This window comes from Stegodyphus dumicola, chromosome 10, assembly GCF_044657685.1.
Source record: "Stegodyphus dumicola isolate Sdum_Otavi_A_Nest chromosome 10, ASM4465768v1".
In the NCBI taxonomy this organism is placed as follows: domain Eukaryota; kingdom Metazoa; phylum Arthropoda; class Arachnida; order Araneae; family Eresidae; genus Stegodyphus; species Stegodyphus dumicola.
In genome coordinates this window covers 27,462,139-27,485,078 of record NC_140777.1, presented here as the reverse complement: position 1 = coordinate 27,485,078, position 22,940 = coordinate 27,462,139, and the positions used below count along the sequence as shown (strand labels likewise).

The following is a 22,940-nucleotide window of genomic DNA, read 5'->3' as shown; positions in this document are numbered from 1 at the left end:
AAGAAGTGGTGGGTGAAAGAAGATATGGACAAGTATGTAAAATTAATTCGTTAAGGTCCCTCATCCATAGAAACTAACCTATGTGCCTTTTTTCAACAGAAGTTCCTTAAATAAGAAAGAATTCTATTTTAACTAGTAGATCATCTTCCATCGGGGGAATAGCTTTATTGTTCCTTATTTTTAGAAATTCTTCCTTATCGTTTGTTGCGTCATCTTAAGAAAGGGTTAAAACCATTTTGTGATTATGATTCTACAAAATATTTCTATACATTCCATTTCTTAAATTTATTTATTTTATTTGCAAGTGAGAGGAATTTGATATTGCCACGTGTTAAAAATTAAGCGTGTGGTGTAGGGGCCGAATCCAATACCCGCACCGCAGCCCCTGTTGTAATCCACGGTTGAAATAAACTTTTAACTCAAGTTCTAACAACAACATGAATTTTAAGAAAATAAAAAAATAAAAAATAAATAAATAAGTAAAAAAAAAAAAAAAAAAAACGGGTCTGGTTCATAACGACGTGGGACTTGGATATATTCAATCCTGTAATTTCAGAAATTTGTTAAACAGGAATATGCGCCCTACACGAGGAGTCATAGTTTGGCGGGCCGAATATGCCCACAGCCCCAGCAGGAATGTCTTGGCTCTTCTCGGGAAACCACTTTCCTTTCTCGCTGCCAAAATCACTCAATCACGATGTCGTTACCTCCACTGAACCCCAAGGGGATTTTTATACTCTTACATAACAAAGATGTCCACATTCTGAACCCAATGAAAGACTTCTTTTATCCCTGGCCCCGTTGGAGCGACCGTCCATGGTGAAGCTAGAATAATTAGCAAAGGTAACCTCTTTTCAAAAGAATTTCTCCTCTGCTGTGAAGGAGGCACAATTAATTGGGGTTCGGTGCCCCTGGTCGACCAAAGAACATCTATATGCGACCTTGTCACAACGAAATGTTACGGCACATACGTTAATATGGAAATCAAAAGCTACGGTACATATGATTTACATCTGAAAAATGTTGAAAAGTCAAATGTTGAATTTTATGTACCTGATTAACAAATATTCTTTAAATAGATATATATACATCGCACTGTGTTGAAGCAATAATCCAAATCTAAGAAATGATGAAAATAATCTTTAACCTTTTGCTGGATTATAGAATAATAAATGTGCTTACTCTTTACTCTATGTAATGCAAATAAGAAGCATAACTGCTTTTCAAATGTGATTATGTAAAGACTGCCTTATAAAGGAAACACAAATACCACCATCACCTTAAGAGTTCTTCAGTGTTCTGTCACACTGAGGTTTTGCAATGGAGATTATGACGTCATAGATAAATCTAGATTCATCCTCATAAATGTTGTATTTAACATATTTTGAATAAGGGAAAATGTGTGAAGAGGCCATTTCATTCAGAAGACGCCAATTTATTTTTACACAGGAAGAGAGTTCTTTACGCTAATTACGCACTAGATTTCAGACATCAGCGCATGGCCACATGGCGAAGGAAATCTAAAATGGCAAATTGTGCTTGCAGCAGAATAAATTCTCTCTCGTGGTGGATAAAGTCTCTTTACTGCAGGATGTAGTCAAAGATAATTTTTAGCATTTCTTTAAAGCACTTGTTCCTTCCATGAAAAATTATAAGTTGAAAGAGAGTCTCGATACACGATCAACGGCAGCAGTGAAGAGTGAGGCCTAAGCATCTTCACCTCTCTTATCCGCCACCCAAGAGAGGGAAAACCGACTACAGCTCCAACTACCCGATGTATTCCGGCTCTTGAAGATGATGCCTCTAAGGACACCTCCTGATAAATAAGTTTGGAAAATAGCCCAGTGTAGGGTAGGCTAGAAGGTGCAGAGGAAAATGTGACCGTTTGTTACATGTGTTTAACAAAGGCCGTACATTGACTATGAGAGTTCCAGATCAGTTACTAAATTTAATGAAATACGTGTCGTATCTTATTAAATAAATAAATGAGATAAGAGCAGCGTCCGCAGCAGTACTCCTTTGCATACAAAAGCATTAATGTTCCCTAATTTACGCTAATAATGGTAAATGAGTTTTAAAAATAGTAATTAATTTTTTAATGCTGTAACGCTTCGTTTAGCCGTCCCGTCAATTCGACTGATCTTAGATTTTTAGTCTATTCTGTTACAGGTGAAACAGCTTTCTTAAAAGAATAATAAACAAATGAATAATTAATAAAAATAAAAAATAATTATGATAGCCTACCTAGGATACCAACTTCTGACCTATCTGAAATCTTGCTTATGGTCGGTGAAGTATTCGTACATCCGTTTAAAAATTTCTCAGGATTTTCAAACCATTACAATGGATACCCCCAAAAGTGTAAGCTTTCAGATAGATGTCTGAAGTGATCCACATCTTCTACTAATTGTTAAATAGTAAGAGTGTCAGATAATGTTTTAAAATTTTGAATAAAAGTTAAAAACAACTGTGCTGTGACAGTGATATTTTCAATGCTTTTATTCTTTGTTCGATACAATGGTATGATGCTCATCCTTTTTATGGAGAGGTAAATGTCAGCAGCACGTTAATCGTTTATGCATTTTCTTCGCCACGGAACAAATATTCTTAGCAATGGCTCATTAATCTCATCTGTGATCTCTTGTATTCTGTGTTTAGAACATTGCATCACCATTTTCTTTCTGCTGTATAGACTCTTTATTTAGCAGCTGCTGTAGAATGATATCTGCCCCTTGGAAGTACGTACATTGCGGGAAAAATTAAAAAAGGACAGTTCTATATCTTTCGTTCTAATGGGCCGATTGACAAAATTGAAATTGTGTTTTTCATGTCTCGCAAGCGCCACTTAGGATATATATTAGATTTATATATAGCATCGTTCTAACATAGGTATTTTGACACAAAATCGAACGTTTTCTGACATGACATGACACTTTTTTCCCATATTTTGATTCTACGACTCCAATTACGCCAAACTACCAAGTTTTGTAAAAATCGCACGAGTAGTTTTAAAAAAATTAGCTCTCAAAATTTTAGATCCTGAGTGTTAATTGAGTTCGGTATATATTTATTAATCTCTCTTTTTTTATTAAACTTATTTGATTCTTCCTTTCACATTTCGAATTTCAGGTTCATTCCAAATAAAATTCACCCATTTTTATGATTTATTGTTAAAATTTGTATTTTAAAATAATTTTGATACATTCTTCAAAAACATTTTGAATTATAATCTATAAAATGTTTACCATTATCTTAAAGTAGACGTATTTCTAAGCATACGTGCAAAAAATTACTTTTTTTATTCAAAATTTCGGAAGATATACGGGAATTTTTATATTGCCGCGTTTTGAAATTTGGCATATTTGTTGAAAGCGATAAAACATCCAATGTGGTTTAGGCACTTAGTTAAAATTATTTGAAAGTGGAACGAAGAGACTTTTTTTCCGTTCATGCGCAATACAAAAAGGTAGGAACATGGTGCCTTTTTTTTTCCGCTCCGGCATAATGGAAGGGAAAGGAAAATAAGTTTCCATACATTAAGAAGTTCGTCAAGTGCATTATTTTTGGCGCAAACTGAAAAAATTTCGCCAAGATAAATTTTTGAATTTTTCCGTAAATTTCGCTCCATATTTTACATAATTTAATATCCAGTTATAATTTGAGTTGTAAAATCAAAATATAAAAAAAATGGTATGTTAATGTTATTTCAGAAAAAGTCCGACTTTTGTGTCAACATACCTATGTTAGAACAATCCTATATATAAATTTAATATATATCCGAAGTCGAGCTTTCGAGACATGAAAAACGCAGTTCGAATTTTGTCAATTGGCCCAGTAGAACGGTAGATATAGAATTGTCCCATTTTTTTTAATCGCAGGGTACATCGAAAGAACTTTATATGCGCCTTAATTAAGCTCTTATATTACTTTATATGTGTCTTAATTAATCTTGTGTAATTTAAATAGTTAGCTGCTACAAGTAAATTGAAAAAATATCTCCCCAGTATTTAATTTGCTACGTGTAAAAAGTCATTAAAAATATCTGTATTAAAGCAAAGGTAATTAACAAAACATAGTTTTGCTCTTTAAAATTTTATATTAAGTTATTCAAACTTTATCAAAATTTTTTTCTGCGCTGCAAAACTACAGCATTTGCATAGCTTGGCTCAAATTACTTACAATAGTGTTTTCCAGTCCGAGCCCTAAGGCCTCAAGGTAAATAAAAAAAAAATAAAAACTGAAGGAAAATCGAAGAATAAGAAAGGAATGTAGAATCAAAAACTGAAATTTAGAGATATATTTTGAAGGCCAAATTTCAGCAAGTTGAATTTCGTGTCCTGTTTAGTAGACCATGCTTGGCCATTGCTTTAATGGCATATTCGAGAAGCTCCTCGCTCATTCTCAGTCCTTCAAGTGTTCTTGGAATCCACTCGAAACTTCTCAAAATATACATACAGGTAACTTGTAGACTTGGAGTCGATCACGCAGAGCCTTCATAGCTATAATAGCGTGGGTTTTGGGGGGTTCTTCCGAGAGTTTTATGTGGATTTGATTTCTTTACATTTTTTATGTGCAATTAGTAAATATTAAAAATAATGAACTGCAAAACGTTGCGACTTTCTAAAAGCAGACTACCTTACACTATTAAAATCTTTGCGCGTCTGTCTGTTTGTTTGTTTGCGACATTATCTCCTCCTGAATGGCGGGGAGTTGCGACAGCCGAGATATTAAGTAAAAGCTGTGAAAATGCTTTTTCCGAGTTGCAGCAGTCTCGCTTGCTGGAGTTAATTAATCGAGTAATATTCCGACGTTGAAGAAAGCCCGTGATTCCAAGTGACGTCATTTTATGACGAAAATCTTTCGTTAATGTCAGCATTTTAAATAAACAACTGTTGTTGGCAACTTTTTTTTTATTTCAGGATAGGATAACTGGCACCATATGTTTTTGCCACTTTAATTATTTTATTGACATTTAGAAAAAGTTGTTACCTTACATTAAATTTAAATGATGCGTCACACGCATACCTGAAGTGTCAAAATTATTATCTTGGTTTGGCAGCAAAAAATTATTTACGAAATGGTTGTTGATTGGAAAGAATGATGTGAGTTTGTTCATACTGAAATGGTTTTACGCATTTTCTTTTCAGATGTACGTAGAACTTGCAAATTTTGTTTTGGTCGCATCCTGCTCATCTAGAGGGCTTGTTCATTAGTATATAATAACGTGTGAAGATTATGGTATACCACAATGAATTCCACCTGCTGCACATTCAAGTAATGGTGTTTTGAGTCTTGAACAAAAAGTACAAAAAGTATCCACTGGTCTCATACAAAATTTTTATGATTTTACATTTCATTTTCAAAGCTTTGACTTAATTTATGTCCACAGTGCACTATAGTTGCATAGTAATATAATTAAACTTTAATCGTCTTCTATAAAGAATAACACAAATGTTGAGTAAGATGTAATGAGGAAATATGTTTTTCAAGTGAACTACATGTTATCTTTTAACTTGCAGAAATCGAATTTGTTTTAAAGAATTATAAGGTATTTCTTCCATCCTTTCTTCATGCCTATGTGGTGTACCGACAGCATACTAAGCCTGAATTGGAGAGGTCCAGTTTCGACTCCAGGCGAGGGCATTGCTCATTTCCCTGCCTTCTGCATCAAAATAACCTAATAACTCTACAGTGGCGCCTGAACTAAAAGGTAGTGAATGATGATTCTTCACCACCATGATTTGGGGATTGAGTCCCCTAATCCTCAGTGGTCCTTTATAAGGGGGAGCATATAAGGTATTTTCCCAACTTTATGCATGTCTTTGCGATGTAACGGTAGCACACTCAAAGCATATTCAAGTGGTCCAGGTTCGAATCCCGGGAGGGCATTGCACATTCTCCAGCTTCCTGACATAATAAATATCATAATAATAATAACATCCTAACAGACTTAATGATGCTCTTAGGAATAATGTAAAATACCTGTTGCAACGCAAACTAGTATGTGTTATTAAACTCTGGCAGAACTTTTAGGCATGGCTAACTTTTGACAATGTCCTGTTGAGAAAAAATTGAGATATGGTAAAGTTAAAAAATTTTAACTGTAATGTCATCTCATGGACATTGCACAATCGTTTAAGCCTCATGTGATTTGTTATATTCAAATAACTTAACTTAACCTACTCATAAAATACAGTTATTGAGAATTATTCAACTGATAGGCTTATGGCTAGGCTAGAGAAGCTGATTCTGAAAACGGCTCTGAAAGCGAAAAGGTTTTGGAACCGCTGGCTTACACCATACTGTGTCATCACAGATGGTTTGACTACCCTATTCATATTCATATCTCAGGCATCAATTAAAGGGCAAAGCCTACAGCCTTTTTCTAGAAGAAAGCAACATACAAGAAAGACGCATTATCAAATACCAGAAATAAAATATACACCGAAAGATCTCTATTCCACAATTAACATGTTTATCAGCGGACATGGACCTTTCCCGACGCATTTCTGCAGATTGAAGGTTTCAAACACTGACCGTTGCGTGTGTGTCAAACAATGTACCTCGGACCACTACTTAACAAAGTACCAAATAACGGAAGGACTATACGTAAGATTTCTAAAAACATTCGCAAGCTTTCAGAAGATATTTAATTAAAGAACATCACTTAGTTCAGAAGATCTGCAAAGTAATGGATGTGCTTTCCCAGTACAGATAAGTAGTGCATAATAAATTGACTCATGGCATAAAAATTTATTTCGGCCTTGAATTTATAGCATAACAGTACTTCCCAAGCGAATAATATTCTAATGGACATATTAGACATGCTATCATAGAATCTCTGCAGCACAAATGACTTATAAACTAATGTGACTTGACTTATGGACATATGAACTGATGTATCATGTCTTGAATATGAAAAATGGTTCATGTCTTGAATATGCAGAAATATTTTTTCCATACTAACATAGCACTTTACGCATAATCAACAATGGAGTTCTTAATTCACTCATACATCTATCTGTTAGCTGTATATATGCAAAGGACTTAACATATTGTGTTCAATTATGTGAATTCTATTGTATTTTATTGAATATTTATATGATTGTATCCTATTGTATGTTACAATATTCTTTTGTATATTATTACGTTTATAATCTTAGTACCATTCAATGTAAACAAATCACCTACAGTGTTATAGCTGCCTGCTTCCAGAAGAACAATGGTAATACAATTGGTGACATACAGTGCCCTCTGTTCGTTTATTGTGGACGTTTGACTTCCTAATGAGCGCTCTTCCACTCGCTAGTAGCAGGCACGACGCAAAATCGACTAACTTAACAGTAAAGAGATGGTGCTCCCGGATCTCCATCAACAGTCAATAGTATTTTATCGTAATATGGTGCTGAGCCTTGTAAATAAGATTCAAAACAAGAACAGTGCAATACATTTTATTTTCATATTTTATTATTTAACACAAATGTACAGTGATCTAACATAAGTTTAATATCAGAGTGCTGTTTGTACATGTACCAGCACTTCTCGCAGTAGCAAAAGTCATTCATTCACAAAACAGAGTACTCAAAGTAACAGCGCAAGTATCATTTCCGTCATATGTACTGTTTTGCATATGATGATGTAAAATTGGAACCATTCAAAAGCGAAAAAGAAATGCATTTCTATAGTTGTGACTATAGGTAACAGTATTATTGCTGTGAAGCTTGAAGTACATACAAATCGTGAAGTAATATATTAAAGGAATAATAGAGATATTAAGGATTTATCTGTGTATATCATCGAGCAATATACATGGAAGACAAGTCATATTTAATAGAACTTGTAATTTAAATAATATTACTGAACACATAGAAAATAAAGATTAGTTGTTTTTATTGCGTACGGTTAAATACAGTAAACATAAACGATAACTTTGAACAAATGCATTTACAAACAGAACTATGGATTAAGTCTATATTTTTACACTCTTAACGTAGTTGTCAAACAAAAGAACATAAATTTTATTTATAATATCTCTGATTCGCTTTTTTTAATTTCTCAAGTTTTGTTTTACATTTTAAAAATTTAATTGACAGACTGAAAATACACGTATATATATATATACGTGTATATATATATATATATATATATACAGAAAGAAAATTAAATTACAAAATAATATTAATTTACAACTAGGATCTCATGAAATAAAATATTATTTATATCTGAAGCCACATAGGCACATTTATTCGTGGAAATTTTAGACATGCGCAGTGAGCTATTTAATCAGTTGTCTTTATTTGGAGTTATTCTTCGTCATGCATTAAACGATTAGAAGCAACAAGTGCACCATATAAATGCATGCACATGAGTTTAAAAGTATTTTGATTGACGTATATTGAGCTGTTTCCAATAATAGAATACTTTAGCAGTTTACTTCCCGTTAACCTTGATTCACTAGCAAAGGAATAAGGTAATTTTTCCCAGCCATTTTCTGGGGCGTGAAGTATAACTAATTATGGAGCACCGTATTTCAATCGTGCATGTTATTGTAGTAGTAAATTTATGTAACTATTAATTTCGGCGCTACTAATTGTTTTTGTTACTTTTCTTAAAAGATGTTTTTGTAGTTGCATAACTATACCTGTAAAACGCGTGATTTTTTATTGTAAAACCATAAACGATCAAAAGCAGAATAGAAATAATATATTCTCAAAAGTTTAAAATATAGATCTGATTTAATTCATAGGGAACAGATATTCATTCAGAAAAACATTAATTGAAATATAAAATGTAAAGTAATTAAACTGTTGTTGATTTGCTATTATTAACAAACTAAAGGTTTTAGTAGTATTTAATTTTTTCATGCGTTTCCTTCATACAGCATTCTGCATATAAATACATAAATTCGACATATAACGCACAATTAGAATTATATAAAATTTCTAAACACACTCAACTTTGCAAAAGTCTAAATAATTTTTATTTCATGAAAATATCTTGACACGTAATTTATACAGAAATACTAGCTGCACTGAAATGCCATTTAAATATTTTGTATAATCTATATCTGTTTTTTAATCATTCCTTAGGATTCATTCATTTATTTTGATTACGTCTAGAAACGCATATATTCTGATAAAATCTCATACCTAGCAAATTACAACACACATAACATCAAGATAAAATTTCAAGCAAATTTTAAACACACATATAAATGGAATTTTATTAATAAACTAAATCTACAATGTTATCTTGTTTATAAACTTTCGCAAGCATTCGTAGCAACATGTTTTATACAAACGCATATGATTATATTTCTTATATAAACAAGAGTTTTTTTATTTCAAATAAACATTCAATAAAGAAAACTGAAGTGCTAATTAGGTTACTTTGAAAAAGTATCTTTTCAGAAAAAAAAAAGTTCCTTGAAGAAATCAAGTCTTTGTTATTACAAAGGTGAAGAATTTGAAAGTGGTGTTTAATACAAAGATTTTTGGATTATGTCACCAACGGAATAATATATCTATTTTAATTCACTACAGATTCATCTATTTTACATCTACAAAGAAAATACAATAAGAAAAAAGAATATCCGTACAGCATAGTGTTTGTTTATTTCATATTACATAAAACTTTGTAATATCTCTAAAACTAAAATTACACCTAAATATGAGTTTTAACCTTGTTTAATTCTGCTCGATGAGAAACTCAGGAAAACGAAAACTGCAAAAATTGGCCTTAATGTTAAGCAAACTAATTGCTTACACTGAGCAGTAGTTCTCGGAAACATGTCTCTGTTGTTCAGTTGATATGTTAATTTCTGTGTCGAAATTTAAAGTAATGATTATTCTTCCTGTTTATTACAAGAGTCATTAATTAGTCATAAATAATAATGAAAAAGGTAACTTATTTATTACTGCTTATTTATTTTTGATGAAGATTAGATGCGATTCTATCGTCGATTACTAGAAGATTTGTTTAACTGCAACTATTTCTCGCAAGAAAAGAATTATTGTTGGGGAACACCTAATTTCTATTAATTAGACAAAATGTTTTAACTGAGAGCTTTCATAAAGTCATTTTTGCTCTAGAATAAAATTTAGTTATTCTACGAATAATTAATTTTCATGCATATAAGAGTGTGCAGTTTAATGTCATTTTAGTACGCATTATTCCTAATAAGCCCAAATGGCATCTCATATTTTGAATTATGACTTTATATTCCCATGATGCTTATTGATTTATATAGATGACTTTTAAATATTTTTCATAGTTATTATATGTGTTTTCATAGTGATATTATGTTTTAAATCAGAAACTGAGTTCTGTTTTTTTCTTTTACCCTAAAGATAATAACGCATTAAGTATAGTCGAAGCTTTCATCATTATATTACTATTCAAGCACTCTTTCTATGTAAACTTTAAACAACATTTTAACTTAATAAATTTAATTTTACGGTTTTGCCATTACAAACGTTTGATTAGATGCAATAATTAATTTTAAGATGCCAATACTTTTAATTTCACATGTTCCATCTCCATATTTTTCGATTTTTCCAGTTAGGATTTTAAATACGGATTTATGATGAGAAAAATGTTTCAGATTTATATAATTAATTTACTTTTGTTTATATTACAAAATACTAGTGAAGGAGGTAAATTATTCAGTAAGTAAATGAAATGTCTTGTGGCAAATTCAGAGATAAGACATACGAAACAGAATGGTGAAATTAAACACATTTTACGGTAACTTTCCAATACACCTTCTTATTTTTTATTATTCTTTACAGCTAAACGTCTACATATATCTTCGCTTTTTGTAATTACCTAAATTTGATAACATATGTATACCTAAGATATGTAACAAATCTTTATTGCAAGACCATTTTCCGTCTTTAGCTAATATTTCGATAGTTAAATATGCCTGATCTTTGTTCAGCTGACTAATTGAGTTGCTGCTCTTATCACATTTTTTGGTTTTATGAATAACTTAATTAAAGACTGAGAGAAATTCAAATTAGTGTATTCTTACCAATAACTTTCACGAATACTACTTTTGATAGCAATAAAATTATTAAATATTTACATATAAATTATCATCTGAGTCAATCAAAAAAGTTGTTTGAAATTAAAATATAAATAAAAATTAAGTTAAAATGTAATAAACGCTATTTGTGCTTCAAATCTTTATATTTATTCACTTTTGCTTACGAGAGTTAATTATTGAAAAGTAGGTTCATTTGTGTTCTGAAATAGTTTAAATGTTTCAATATTATTAGTTCTATTAGATATTAAGGGTAACACGTAGTTAAGATCTTTCTCATATCAAAAACAAGATGTTTAAAAATTTAAGAAAATAATTACAACATTCGATTGATGCTTAATAATCAAAACTTGTGCGAAAGTACATTTATTCTTCAACATGTATCCTAAAAACCTTCTAAACAATCATCTTCTATCGTCTTCACATTTTATTTTCTTCGAAATGTGTTCGAAACAATTTCACTTTATCTCGATTATATTTAAGTTCGCGTATTCCTATCACATTCGAAACTCAAAATACCTTCTACGTATTTCCTAAAATATGCGCTTTCTTGATTTGTGATGATGTTCTACCTCGATTTAAGGAAACTTCGATTTAACAGTATAATTTATTTTGTCGTCGTTGTCTTTAACAGGAACGGCAAAACAATCTTCAAATCATCCCCAATATAACAATTTATCGTCTTATTATTAAAAATAACATTTTACAATCATTAATATCTTCCTAAGTCACATGCAGTTTTTTGGTATCGAGTTGAAATGATATTAAAAGTCTGGTATTCTCCATTATTATTAGTTTCACTAATTCCTTAAAGAACCCGCTTATCGTTTATGTTTTGGAGGAGGAAAGGAGAATATTAGATATGTTCATTTTTCGCATCCAGTGCTGCATTATTTGTTAAGCTCTTTTTTGCTTCCAAAATTTTTTTATCAGGAAATCGTGCATGTAAATTATAATCTAAATGTAATTAAAACGTTCTCATATCGCCCAGCAACTGGTCATTCATTGATAATGCAGTATTTACGCTATATGCATGAATCCATCCATTTTTATTCGGCGCATCATGGATAATATTGCCTAGTATCTCCCTTAAGAGACAACCGATACTGCACTTACAAGAAAGTGGAAAGTTGATAAGAATCGATCATACTTACTCTTCCGATTTCAAACTGGCAGTTATCATCTCTAAGCACTATGCAAGGAAAACGTACTACAGCTGAAATTTTAAAAATTGAGTATCGCAAAATTTCAGTGCAGATAGGTTGGAGGTTTATTAACAGGTTATATTATTAACATGTAAGTGGTCTCGATGCTGAATAAAATTAAAGGTTTAGACATGAAGCTTTAAATGCTCCTGTTAGGCATCGGGATGTTGTTACCAGATTTATATTAAAATAGTTTGTTCATAAAGTGGCATGCGTAAGAAGACGCGTTAGAGCCAGTTGATGAAATAGAACCTACCCAGTTCAGTGGAATGATCCTGCTGTAAAAAAAACTTTGGTTTACAGAATATGTAAATTGTGATTGAAGCTATTTCATTGGCAAACTATTGAAGAAATTTATAAAAAGGAGGAAGAGGCTGTGTTTTTATGTGCATCAAAAGCGAAGAGAGACGAGAAGAAGCAGGCATAGAACACACTTCTGCACTTTTATTTAAACGCAAATGTAAACTTGCAAAACGGCAGCAATGCGCAATGTTAACAAGATTACTTGTAGGCGTTTATGACTACTGCTATTGCTTTGTAATGGGTATTGAAATAAAGCGACAAGTAAGGCATTTTTTAAGTAATATTCTTCGCACATATGTATTTAAAACGTGAGAGACTTGGGTATTAAAAATTTTCGAAAGCGCAGTTAGAAAACACAGTGATATTATTTTTGAAGCTTCATTTTTATAGCTATTTTCCTACATAATTTTAGACTTTAATTTAAAAAATAATATCCTCTTGATCTATAACTGTATATTTTAAAGCCACTGAAAAATGCAAGGTTTTAATTTGAATTCTAATGCCCAGATGTATTTTAAATTGCTCCTGTCTTTCTATTCTGATCTTTCTGAAGCTTGTTGTTTAATTCAGAAAACCGATATTATTTTGATTATATTGGATAGCAACTATTGTAAAATTAACCTCAAACCTCAGTTGAGTTACTTTGGATGACTATCATTTTCTACTACTATAATTTCAGTATCTTTTTTTGGTTGTCTTTGGAACTAAATATAAAGGCAAGCAATAGCAGAATTGCTGATGAGATCAAGAAAGATAGAGACTTAAGTTAAACTCACGTAAGTTAAATCCGTAAGCACATCATATCCTTGAAGGAAATGCTTGTCTACAGACATGAGTTTTTAACATGTCTGCCTAAGTATCTGTAATTGGCACCTGTAGAAATTATAACTGTTTGGATTTGGCGTAAAAATAAATTTCTAGACAATAACAGATGTTTTAAATGCTATTTTTATTTATGTGTTTATATTTTATGCTCTGCGAAGAATTGACTCACTTTGCACAGTCTCAAGCAAGCCAATCAGTAGCTTTGTTAAAAAGTTAAATAAAACTCAGTTATGTCTTTTGAACAATCACTGGCGTGTAGAAACTCATAGTCCATTACGTACCGTTTCTTATACTTTAACAAGATGTGAGAGACAAGAGCCGCAGATGACTAAAATTTACAAAAGCTACAATTTTTCAGATGTGCAATCCCTTCTCAAATCTTATTACAATTTGTTGAGGGTTTTTCTTTCAGTTTTTTTGGTATTCTGGTAATACTGCTTCATACATTTCTCACACTTATATACATAATAAAATTAGTTTCTGGTAAAAGAAATAAATAGACTTGAACCTTTTTTTCCGATATTGTACTACTTAACAAGTAAAAACACAGTAAAAAGAAGGTAACAAAGTGACAGGAAAACTTTCCAAATGTGCAATCCATTCCAAATTTCTACTACGCTATACTGAGGGTAAAAATCTGCTTTTTTTTTTCTTTTTTTTTTTTCTTTTTTTTTTTTTTTTTTTTGAAATTCTTAAAAGTTTAACAGACATAGTAAATGTCGTTAGATAACAAAATTTGGTACATGTAAGCCAATAATAAATGGCCAAAAGTAACTGGTAATTTTCACAAAAAAATTCAACTTTGTAAGTTAGTAATGGACTGAGAGAACTACTGCTCTTAGTAACGACTGCCAAATAGATTAGTTTATATTATGTATAAAAGAAAATTTCATTTCCAGAGAATATTTTGGGTGGGAGCACTTTCGAAGCTTAATGAAAGCTTTGAATTAGAGCAACCATTTGCAGTACTTACTCTTATGAGTAATTTAAATAGTTTAAACATTCAATTTATTTCATTTAAAACTATTTCTCAATTAGTAAAACAGACTAAAACCAACAAAAGCAAAGCATTTTAATAATTGTAATAAGGTAAATATAGTTTTCAAATGCCTAATAAATTAAAATTAGAAACTTATTAATTAGAAATGACATGGAAATAAATATACCAATCAAACCTATTACAGTTCATTAAATATGTGATTTGTAATCATTCTGAATGTATAATAAAACTAACAGGAGAAGTGGCCCGTATATATCTATTTATGATGATACATGTACATGAATACTACTGGTAACATGGCGTTTCGGAAATAAAAATTTATTCATCGCTAGATATTTTCACTTTTAGTGAAAATGAGGAATCAAAATAAGGAATACGGAATATTTGTATGTTCATTAACTATCATCCCTCCAAATATATGATAAATGTTATTACTAATCAACTTAATGCTAATGGTTTTATTTGCATATAAATTAAGTGAAAAATTATAATTCATAGTAGAAGAATATAAAATGTTATAACAATAGCATTAATATTATAATTAAAAGGGTAATAAAAAGTATACTTCAAAAACATGCACTTTATCGCTTCGTTTGTGGTGACCGTCAAGTTCCTGCCTGTAAGCTCCAGGACAGAACGTCCGAGCTCAGGAATCGTAAGATTTCAAAAAAAAAAAAAAAAAAAAAAAAGAACCTTCCAAATGATGCTTTGCAAAGAGATTCATACTGTCGTTATGTCGTTAGAGTGGCTATGACAGACAGAAGCGGATTGGTCTACCTGATATGCACGTCTGAAGGCTGGCAAGGTAAGCGCTGGGCTGCATCTAATCAGCTGACTTGGCAACTGATCAAGCTAAAATAATGAGTGTGGTAAGCACGTGCAAAAAGTAGCGCAGGCATTCTGAAAGTAGTAGGGGACCTTTGTGCTCTGCTTTCAGGATAACCTCTTGAGCAGCAAAATATTTTTTTGCAAAAGAGAAAAAAAAAAAAAAAAAAAAAAAAACGACAGAAGCGCAACCATTTTATCTCTAAACAATAAGCGGAGCAAAACGAAAATGAAAATAGTGACATCTGTTTGAAGAGAATACTAACAAAACGCGAAGATTATGGGCTCTGAAAGTGTTCATTTTGGCTCAGTTCACGAATAATGGAGATAATTAGCCTTTACCAATGGTTAACAGTTATTGTCCTACATCCAGTACTGACTAGATTATTTTTTTAAAAATAACAATAACCAAAAATTTCTACGCTTTTCATATTTTAGGAATTTATACATTAAAATTATGAAATAGCGTAGAAATTTCATAATTAAAATTTATAAATTTTTAAATATATGAATGAGGAATAAAAAATTAAATAAAGAAATGAAATTGCATTAAAAATAAAGTACATCAGGTCCATAAAATTTGAGCAGACAGTTATAAAATAATTATACCTCGAGAACTATATTGAAATTAATATAATTAATTTATTGTGTATGTTTTCAGTGTGGTTTGAAATATATCGAAGAAACTAAAGAGTATAAAATTTCGCGTCAAGAAATGGGTTTATGCTCGCAATGAAGAAAAACGTCTTCAGTAGCAAATCATGTTAGATACTTCATCAAACTTCCGACTTTGGAGAAACAAACCACCAGGCTTCTTCAATAAGTGAAATGGATTTCTTTCAAGCTTTCCACATTTATAAAAATCGATCTTTAGTTAATGATATTAGCTAATCTATCTATAACTAAAGATTTAAGTTAACTATTTAGTTAATGATATTAATTAGTTTTCCTTAACGCTTTGAGAATTCTAATATATTAATTTTTCATAATTAGTCCAAAGGGACTTTGTCCTTGAAGGATTATTGTTTTCGTTTTGCGATTTTGCGTTGAATCACTATAAATGTCCGTTTCACTTTTTAGACTGATGCCAGCAAATGTTAGAGTCCTGCATTATATTTGAAGAAATTAAATAATGAAAAATCTGCATAAATGCATGTATATTTCTTGCATTGTTCTAAAACAACGGTACAAACAGCCATCGAATTTTGAATGACGCAATTCTCCTACGAAAATGGGCATGTGGAAGACCAAATTTGAAATTTGGAATTTGTTTTACTATCGATTTCATATTTTGTAAAACTTTAACGAATTTTTGATTAACAAGCTCAAGGATTTCAAAGCGAGCAATGGCAGCACTCTACGGGGAAATAAAACATTTTTATCTCCAGTGTGTGGAACTGTGTATCGGAAATTCTAAAGATATGCTCATTTTAAAATTATTTTAAAAGATTGCTATGGAACTGAATTGCAGGGTTTAAGTGCAAAGAACATGATATTTAATAAATAAAGGTAACACACAAAACATTAAAAAAGCGCTCCTTTGGACGTAATTTAAAATCTGAAACCTTTCAGATTTTTTTAATTTTTATTCTTTATCTACGCCAAAATAAGATTTTTTTTGTCTAATTTTACACCGTCCTGTTTCTCAGCCAGTCTCCGCACTTGCTAGAATGTCGTAACGAATTAAGTGTTTAAACATCTTATTATCCAATTCTTGTATTCCTTTAGTGACACTTGATTTAAGCTGTGTGAGAACGATAAGGCCAAAAGAGAATGAATTTAAAGCAAAGACTAATATAGTTAATTTATTCTACCAAGCTATTAGGTTAGAAGTGTGTAGGTGAAAACTGATAGGTAATTTCAATGCAAATATTGCATTTAAGTGCCAAAATATGCATCATATTTTAAAATTACTGAAATTTGATACGTTCGGCTCGGTATAGTTCTTTACAAAGTTTCAAATTTGATAAAACGTTTGGTAGAGTTTATTAAGTGCAATTTAATAATGATTTTGGTAGTGACATGAAGAGTCAAAGCATAGTCTTGTGAAATATTACTTACTTCAAAACTTTTCTATTATCGGGACCGCATTCAGAAATATATGTATATATGCATATCTGTAGGTATGTTTGTGTGCATGTATGTAAATTTTCAAATGTAAATAAATATGTACATAAAGATACATTTTCAGGAAGAGTTGCGTTAAATCGTACTCTTTCTGGCATGGCAAAATAGAATACGATAAACAAAATAAGTTAACGTTTTTATAGAGCTAAGAGTTCGGAAAGAACTTAAATTCAAAAAATAGAAAATAAAAATAAAAGCAAAAGCTAATAACTGGCTAATGAACGGCTCAGCCATTTTATTTATGGCTGACAGACTTTTAACATTCCAGACAGTTTTATGTGCATATATAAAAGTTGAAGAAATTAGAAATACTATTTAAATCCAATATGTATTCCACCTGGAATAAGGAGGTGGAAAGTATAAAATATAAAAAATAAGAATTGTTTTAAAATTCAATAAAACACTGTAAATGAAACTATCTAATAGTGAGATGTAAGAGCACTGCATAAAAAGTGGTAGTGCAAACAACACATAATTTGCATCTCTCGTCAAATCATTCTCTGGAAGTTGATATATAATCAGAGGCAAATCCCTGTTTCTAGACTGATAATGTCCCAAATTTACTAAATATAAAACTTCAATAAATTACATATCAGATAGTATCTTCAGCAATCCGGACCGGACTGATGAACTGAGACTTTTAATGCATTTCTGTCCTTTGATTTATAATGTTGGACACATTTTACTCACAGAGATTTATTGCATTTTAAAACAAGTTTTTTTCTACTTTTAAAATTTTCTAGCTGTTTGTTTCAGGTTGAATTGGATATTGGTTTATAAATTTCTTCATTTTTACTTTTGGATAGAAACGTGCGATACAGTTTTAGTTTTTCATACATCTAAACATTTCAAAGGCGGGAGAAAAACTTGTACTCAGTCATTAATATTTGTGTAGATTTCCTCTATTTTTGTTATCAGTTATTATTTTCTTACTTTTACAACGTATTAAATAATTATTAAAAGTAACTGAGAAACTCTAAAGTAATCAAATGAAATAAAATAGGTAAAAAATACGCTAAATATGTTAAAAATATGCTAACTGTTTGGAAATAAAATAAAAGCTAGTTTTGCATAAGACGATCTTTCAGTAATCGTACCTGAATCAAATTAATTTTATTTTAAACAAAATGGTATACTAGAAGCATACATACAAATTTAAAACTAAAACATGGAACCAATGACCTATCATATTTCTTTTATTAAGTATAATAAATTGTAATTTATTAGCTCTGGGTATCATAAGGCTGCACATTTGCATGTTTCTATTTGTAGTTTCTTACTCTATGTCAAATATTACGTAAGATACACCATACACACAGAGACAAAGAAAAAGGGGGAGAAGGAAAAAAGAAAACATTTTACGATTTAATTTGTTAGTATTCAGTTTAACACCTGTGGGAGCAGAGATAGATACATTGAGAATTGAAATGTTTTGGGGATGTAATCCAACGGAGAGATCTGAGCATCATCTTTAGATGGAGACTTGTCAGACTCTGAAAATGATCAAGAAGCATATACATGTATATGCATTTGTGCAAAACATGCGTTCCAACGACAAAGAAATGCAAAAACGTCTCATTATTTTAAGGATGTCGGATGCATAAAATGCAGCTAAATATTTTTATTTAACGATCCGTTTCCTAAAGGAAATAAAAAATTGGACTAGAAAACATAACGATTATTCATTACCACTGTATGTATATGACCGGAAATGTATGATTTAAATATATAATAAATTAGATGAATTAAACATATCATTAAAAATAAAATAAATATTAAATATTTTTAATACTGTATTAGGCAACATAAATACTTTAATTTGTTAAAAACAAGTCTCGTGCAACAACAGCATTTCATGTTGCTTTATCCGTGTAGGACCGGAATTTATCTGCAGGTGAAAATAATAACATTCCTTCGAAGTGTTAAGAATAAACTAATTTTCAAAAAGCAATATAACGTTATTCTTGTATTCATACTTTACAAATTCAGCAATTTAAAATTTTACAATGCAGTTTTAATAAATATTTCATAATTAATAAGGTAATGAATATAACAAAAAAGATAATTGTTGGTTTTTACTTTATTTGATGAAAAATGCATTGCACTGACAAAAATAAAATAGACTTTCATTTATTAGTAATATCACGGCCTACTGTGTTGATTTTTAGCTTTTTTTACATTTAAAAACAAAAAAAAGAATTCTTATGGATTCAATATTAAAATTTTGATAGATGCAGATTTCGTAAGGCCAGGCACTTTCTTGTCTTTGATGATATGGAAGACAACATATTAAGTATTAAATTTTACATTATATGTTTAATTTTTTCAAAATTTGAAAAATCCATTTGAGTTCCAATGACGCCAATGTTATGTAACTAAGAGCTCTGTTGCAAAAAATTCTTTTAACGACTGATACTTACATTTAATAAACATATTAACAAGCAAGAGTTTTCTAATTCAGAAGTTAAACAACAAAAATCAGCGTTATATCTACAAAATTTTCACAGGACTAGTTTCGAAGGTTTTACCGAACCGCAAAACCGCAAAAAAATAAACAAGAGTTTCTCATTAAGCAGATATTCCAGCATTTGCTTTGCATGTTGCACCTACAAATTAAGTTGTAATAATAATGATTTATAGCCATTATTTTCTTTATCATCCGTAAGTATAATTACACAGTTTCATTAAACTGCAAGAATATTTTTTCATCATATATTTCGTCTTTATTCATTACAATTCCTGTAGTCCGTTTTTTGAAAACTTTGAGCTATGTGTACAAATTCCTGTGGGCATATATTATTACTGCAGAAATGTGTATTAATAAACTTACTTAATAAGTAACATTTTCAGGTTTCCTGAAATTATGTATTATTATTTCAGTACAAAATTTCAGATCATACAAAAGTAGAACATGTGTTAAATTTTAAATGCGTGTATATGTCGATATAATAAATAAATACTTCATTGCAAAGTGAGAAGTGGAGTACCAAATAACAGAATATTAAATGTTTAGTTTGAGACATAATAGACACACACAACATCATGAATGCTTAACAGTCAATTGTTGATAAACTACTACTGTATGTTTATCCAGTAAAATATATACTTTATATTTATGTTTATATGTATAGTCACTTTATATTTACTGCTTTGGAACTCAGATGGATGTTGCCATTCAATATCAAACAAAGGTTTTTCTAAATAATTACTTAAAAAGTATCTTCCTGAATGCTTTTCGGAAGTCCCTGTTGAAAATGGTATATATAATAGGGTTTAGTGCAGAATTACAGTAGCCAAGCCAGAAAGCTATAGCAAATCCTGTTTGCCCAATATCGCAGGCTTTGCACAATGCTTCGAGGACATAAAGTACGAAGAAAGGAAGCCAGGCCAATATAAAAGAGGCCATAATTAAACCAAGAATAAGCGTAGCCCTACGCTCCTTGGCTTTAGCAATTCTTCGTCTATGGCGCTCAGCTTCGGTGGTAGGATGTCTCTTTGGAATTTCTTCAGGTTGAGTTTTAACTTTAACTTTCTTTTTCTTTTTCTTTCCAGAGGATTTCATGTCTCCAACTTCCCCCATTTCGCTGACGTCTTCGTCGGACCTACCCATCTCATTAAGAGAAAGAGTGGACCCAAAAGGAGACTTCAAAAATTTGGGAGCCTTAAGTAATGATGTCCTTCGTCCTTGAGGTTCACACACGAAAAGGTGACATTTCTCACGTTCAATGTTTTTCTTAGCAGCACTAGCCAATTTGCATAAATTATTCGGCTCTTGAGGAACATCGTCTTTAAAAGTTACTCTCTGCAACTCGTTGTCTGGAAGCTGGATTTGAGGTGTCGATGGAATCACGGAATCCTCTACTGCTAATTCCTCTACAGGCCCAGAATTCTCAATAATAATCTCCGGAGCTGCAACCGTGACAATAGGAGCAACATTTAATTCGGATCGGGTGCCATTGCTCTCAGGGATTTTGGGCAGTTCGGGAACTGGCGCAAATGCTTCGAAGTCCTTGGAGCGATCCGGCGGACTCGCATTGCTGAAGCTCGTGCACGTAGTCGTTGTCGTGGACTTATCCTTCACAGGATCGTTCGTAAACTCCGTGGCTACTGAGGACGATGCTTTTTGTCTTTTTTTAAGATGCCTTCTTGCCCGAGAACGAGCAGCTACGAAGATTCGACAGTACACAAACACCATCACGAAAGCGGGCACATAAAAGGAACCGAAGGCCGAGTATAACACATATCCAACATCATCACTCAACAAGCATTCTGGGTAATTAGAAGGCTTTTCGGGCTTCTTCCAGCCGACTAGTGGGGGCAAAGATATGATGGCTGATAGCACCCAAACACCGCATATCATAGCAATTGACCGACGAGGAGTCCTTTTCCTGAGATACTCAACTGCATGTGTTACCGACCAATATCTGTCCAGACTGATAAGGCAGAGACTATTGATGGAGGCCGTGCACAGGAAAACATCAAGCGCAGAGTGGATTTCGCACCAGATGCGCCCAAAGATCCAGTAGCCCATGACTTCTTTGGCCAACGAGAAAGGCATTACAATCAAGCCGACCAGGAAGTCAGAAACGGCTAATGAGGCAATGAACCAATTCTGGACCGTCTTGAGCGCTTTCTCGGTAGCGATAGCGATGCATACCAGCATATTTCCCACCACAATTAGGATCATAATGACTGTCACAAAAAAAGACGTCAGAATGATTCTGAGATGGGAATACCCGCTAGGGTAAACCGCGCCGTCCCACTCAATTGCGTAGTTATCCATGGTCCGGTCTCCATTCTGCCAGGCATATGTATAATTCTGTTCAGTTCTATTTATCTCTGCGGTTCCATTTAAAACTTGCCGGAACAATTCGTAGTCTATGGGTATAGAACTATAATGCACACTGCTATTAAGAAACATTGTACCATTTTCTTCCATAATTTTTCAGTTTGTATTTGGATTAAATAGAACTATTTTGCTTTCATTTTGCCTTTTTGCTTTGGGTTAGAAAGATGGTCCAGTTTGAGTTTATTCAGCAGGCGAACTGCCGGAAAATTTCATCCAATATTTTGTCTCCTTCTGTAGGATAAATATTCATATAAAACATATACATGGCGACAGCACCATACTCCAAAGGACTTCTCCATTCTTCCTACCTGAAAATAAAGAAAATAGAGGGTGTTAAGAGAATTAAAGGTCCTCGAAACTATGTTTAAGCTCGCGTTAACAAAATTATTTTGTACAATTATCAAAATTTCGTACCAGAATGAGAAAAATTAAATATTAACTACTGAATTAAAATCAAAAGTGAATAAATACCCTGCTAAAAATGCCTTGTATAGATCCGTAAAAATATTGTACGTGGATCTGGTTTACAAGTGCAGGTAAAAAAAAAAAAAAAAAAAAAAAAAAAACCTATATGGGTAACTGTAGGCTAAATCCTGATAAAAATCAGTAGACAAAAATGTGTAGATCTATACGGGTACCCACAGGCCAAACATCCATAAAAATCAGTATGCAGAAGTCCGTAGACCTACATGGCTACGCGTAGGCCAAATCTTCGCAGAAACTATTAGACGAAAACCTGTTAACAAAACCAATAGGTAAACG

The 22,940-nt window shown here is 31.8% G+C and overlaps 1 protein-coding gene across 1 annotated transcript in view; it reads right to left on the bottom strand.

Moving 5' to 3' along the window:
• Positions 1-7,435: 7,435 nt before the first annotated feature.
• Positions 7,436-22,940, bottom strand: part of LOC118185654 (alpha-2C adrenergic receptor-like) — a 643,792-nt gene continuing 628,287 nt past the window's right edge. Inside the window, exon 5 of the mRNA XM_085824822.1 lies at positions 7,436-22,486. Coding sequence (XP_085680948.1) covers positions 20,535-22,268 — 1,734 coding nt within the window. The 5' untranslated portion in view covers positions 22,269-22,486 and the 3' untranslated portion in view covers positions 7,436-20,534. The remainder of the gene's footprint in view (positions 22,487-22,940) is intronic.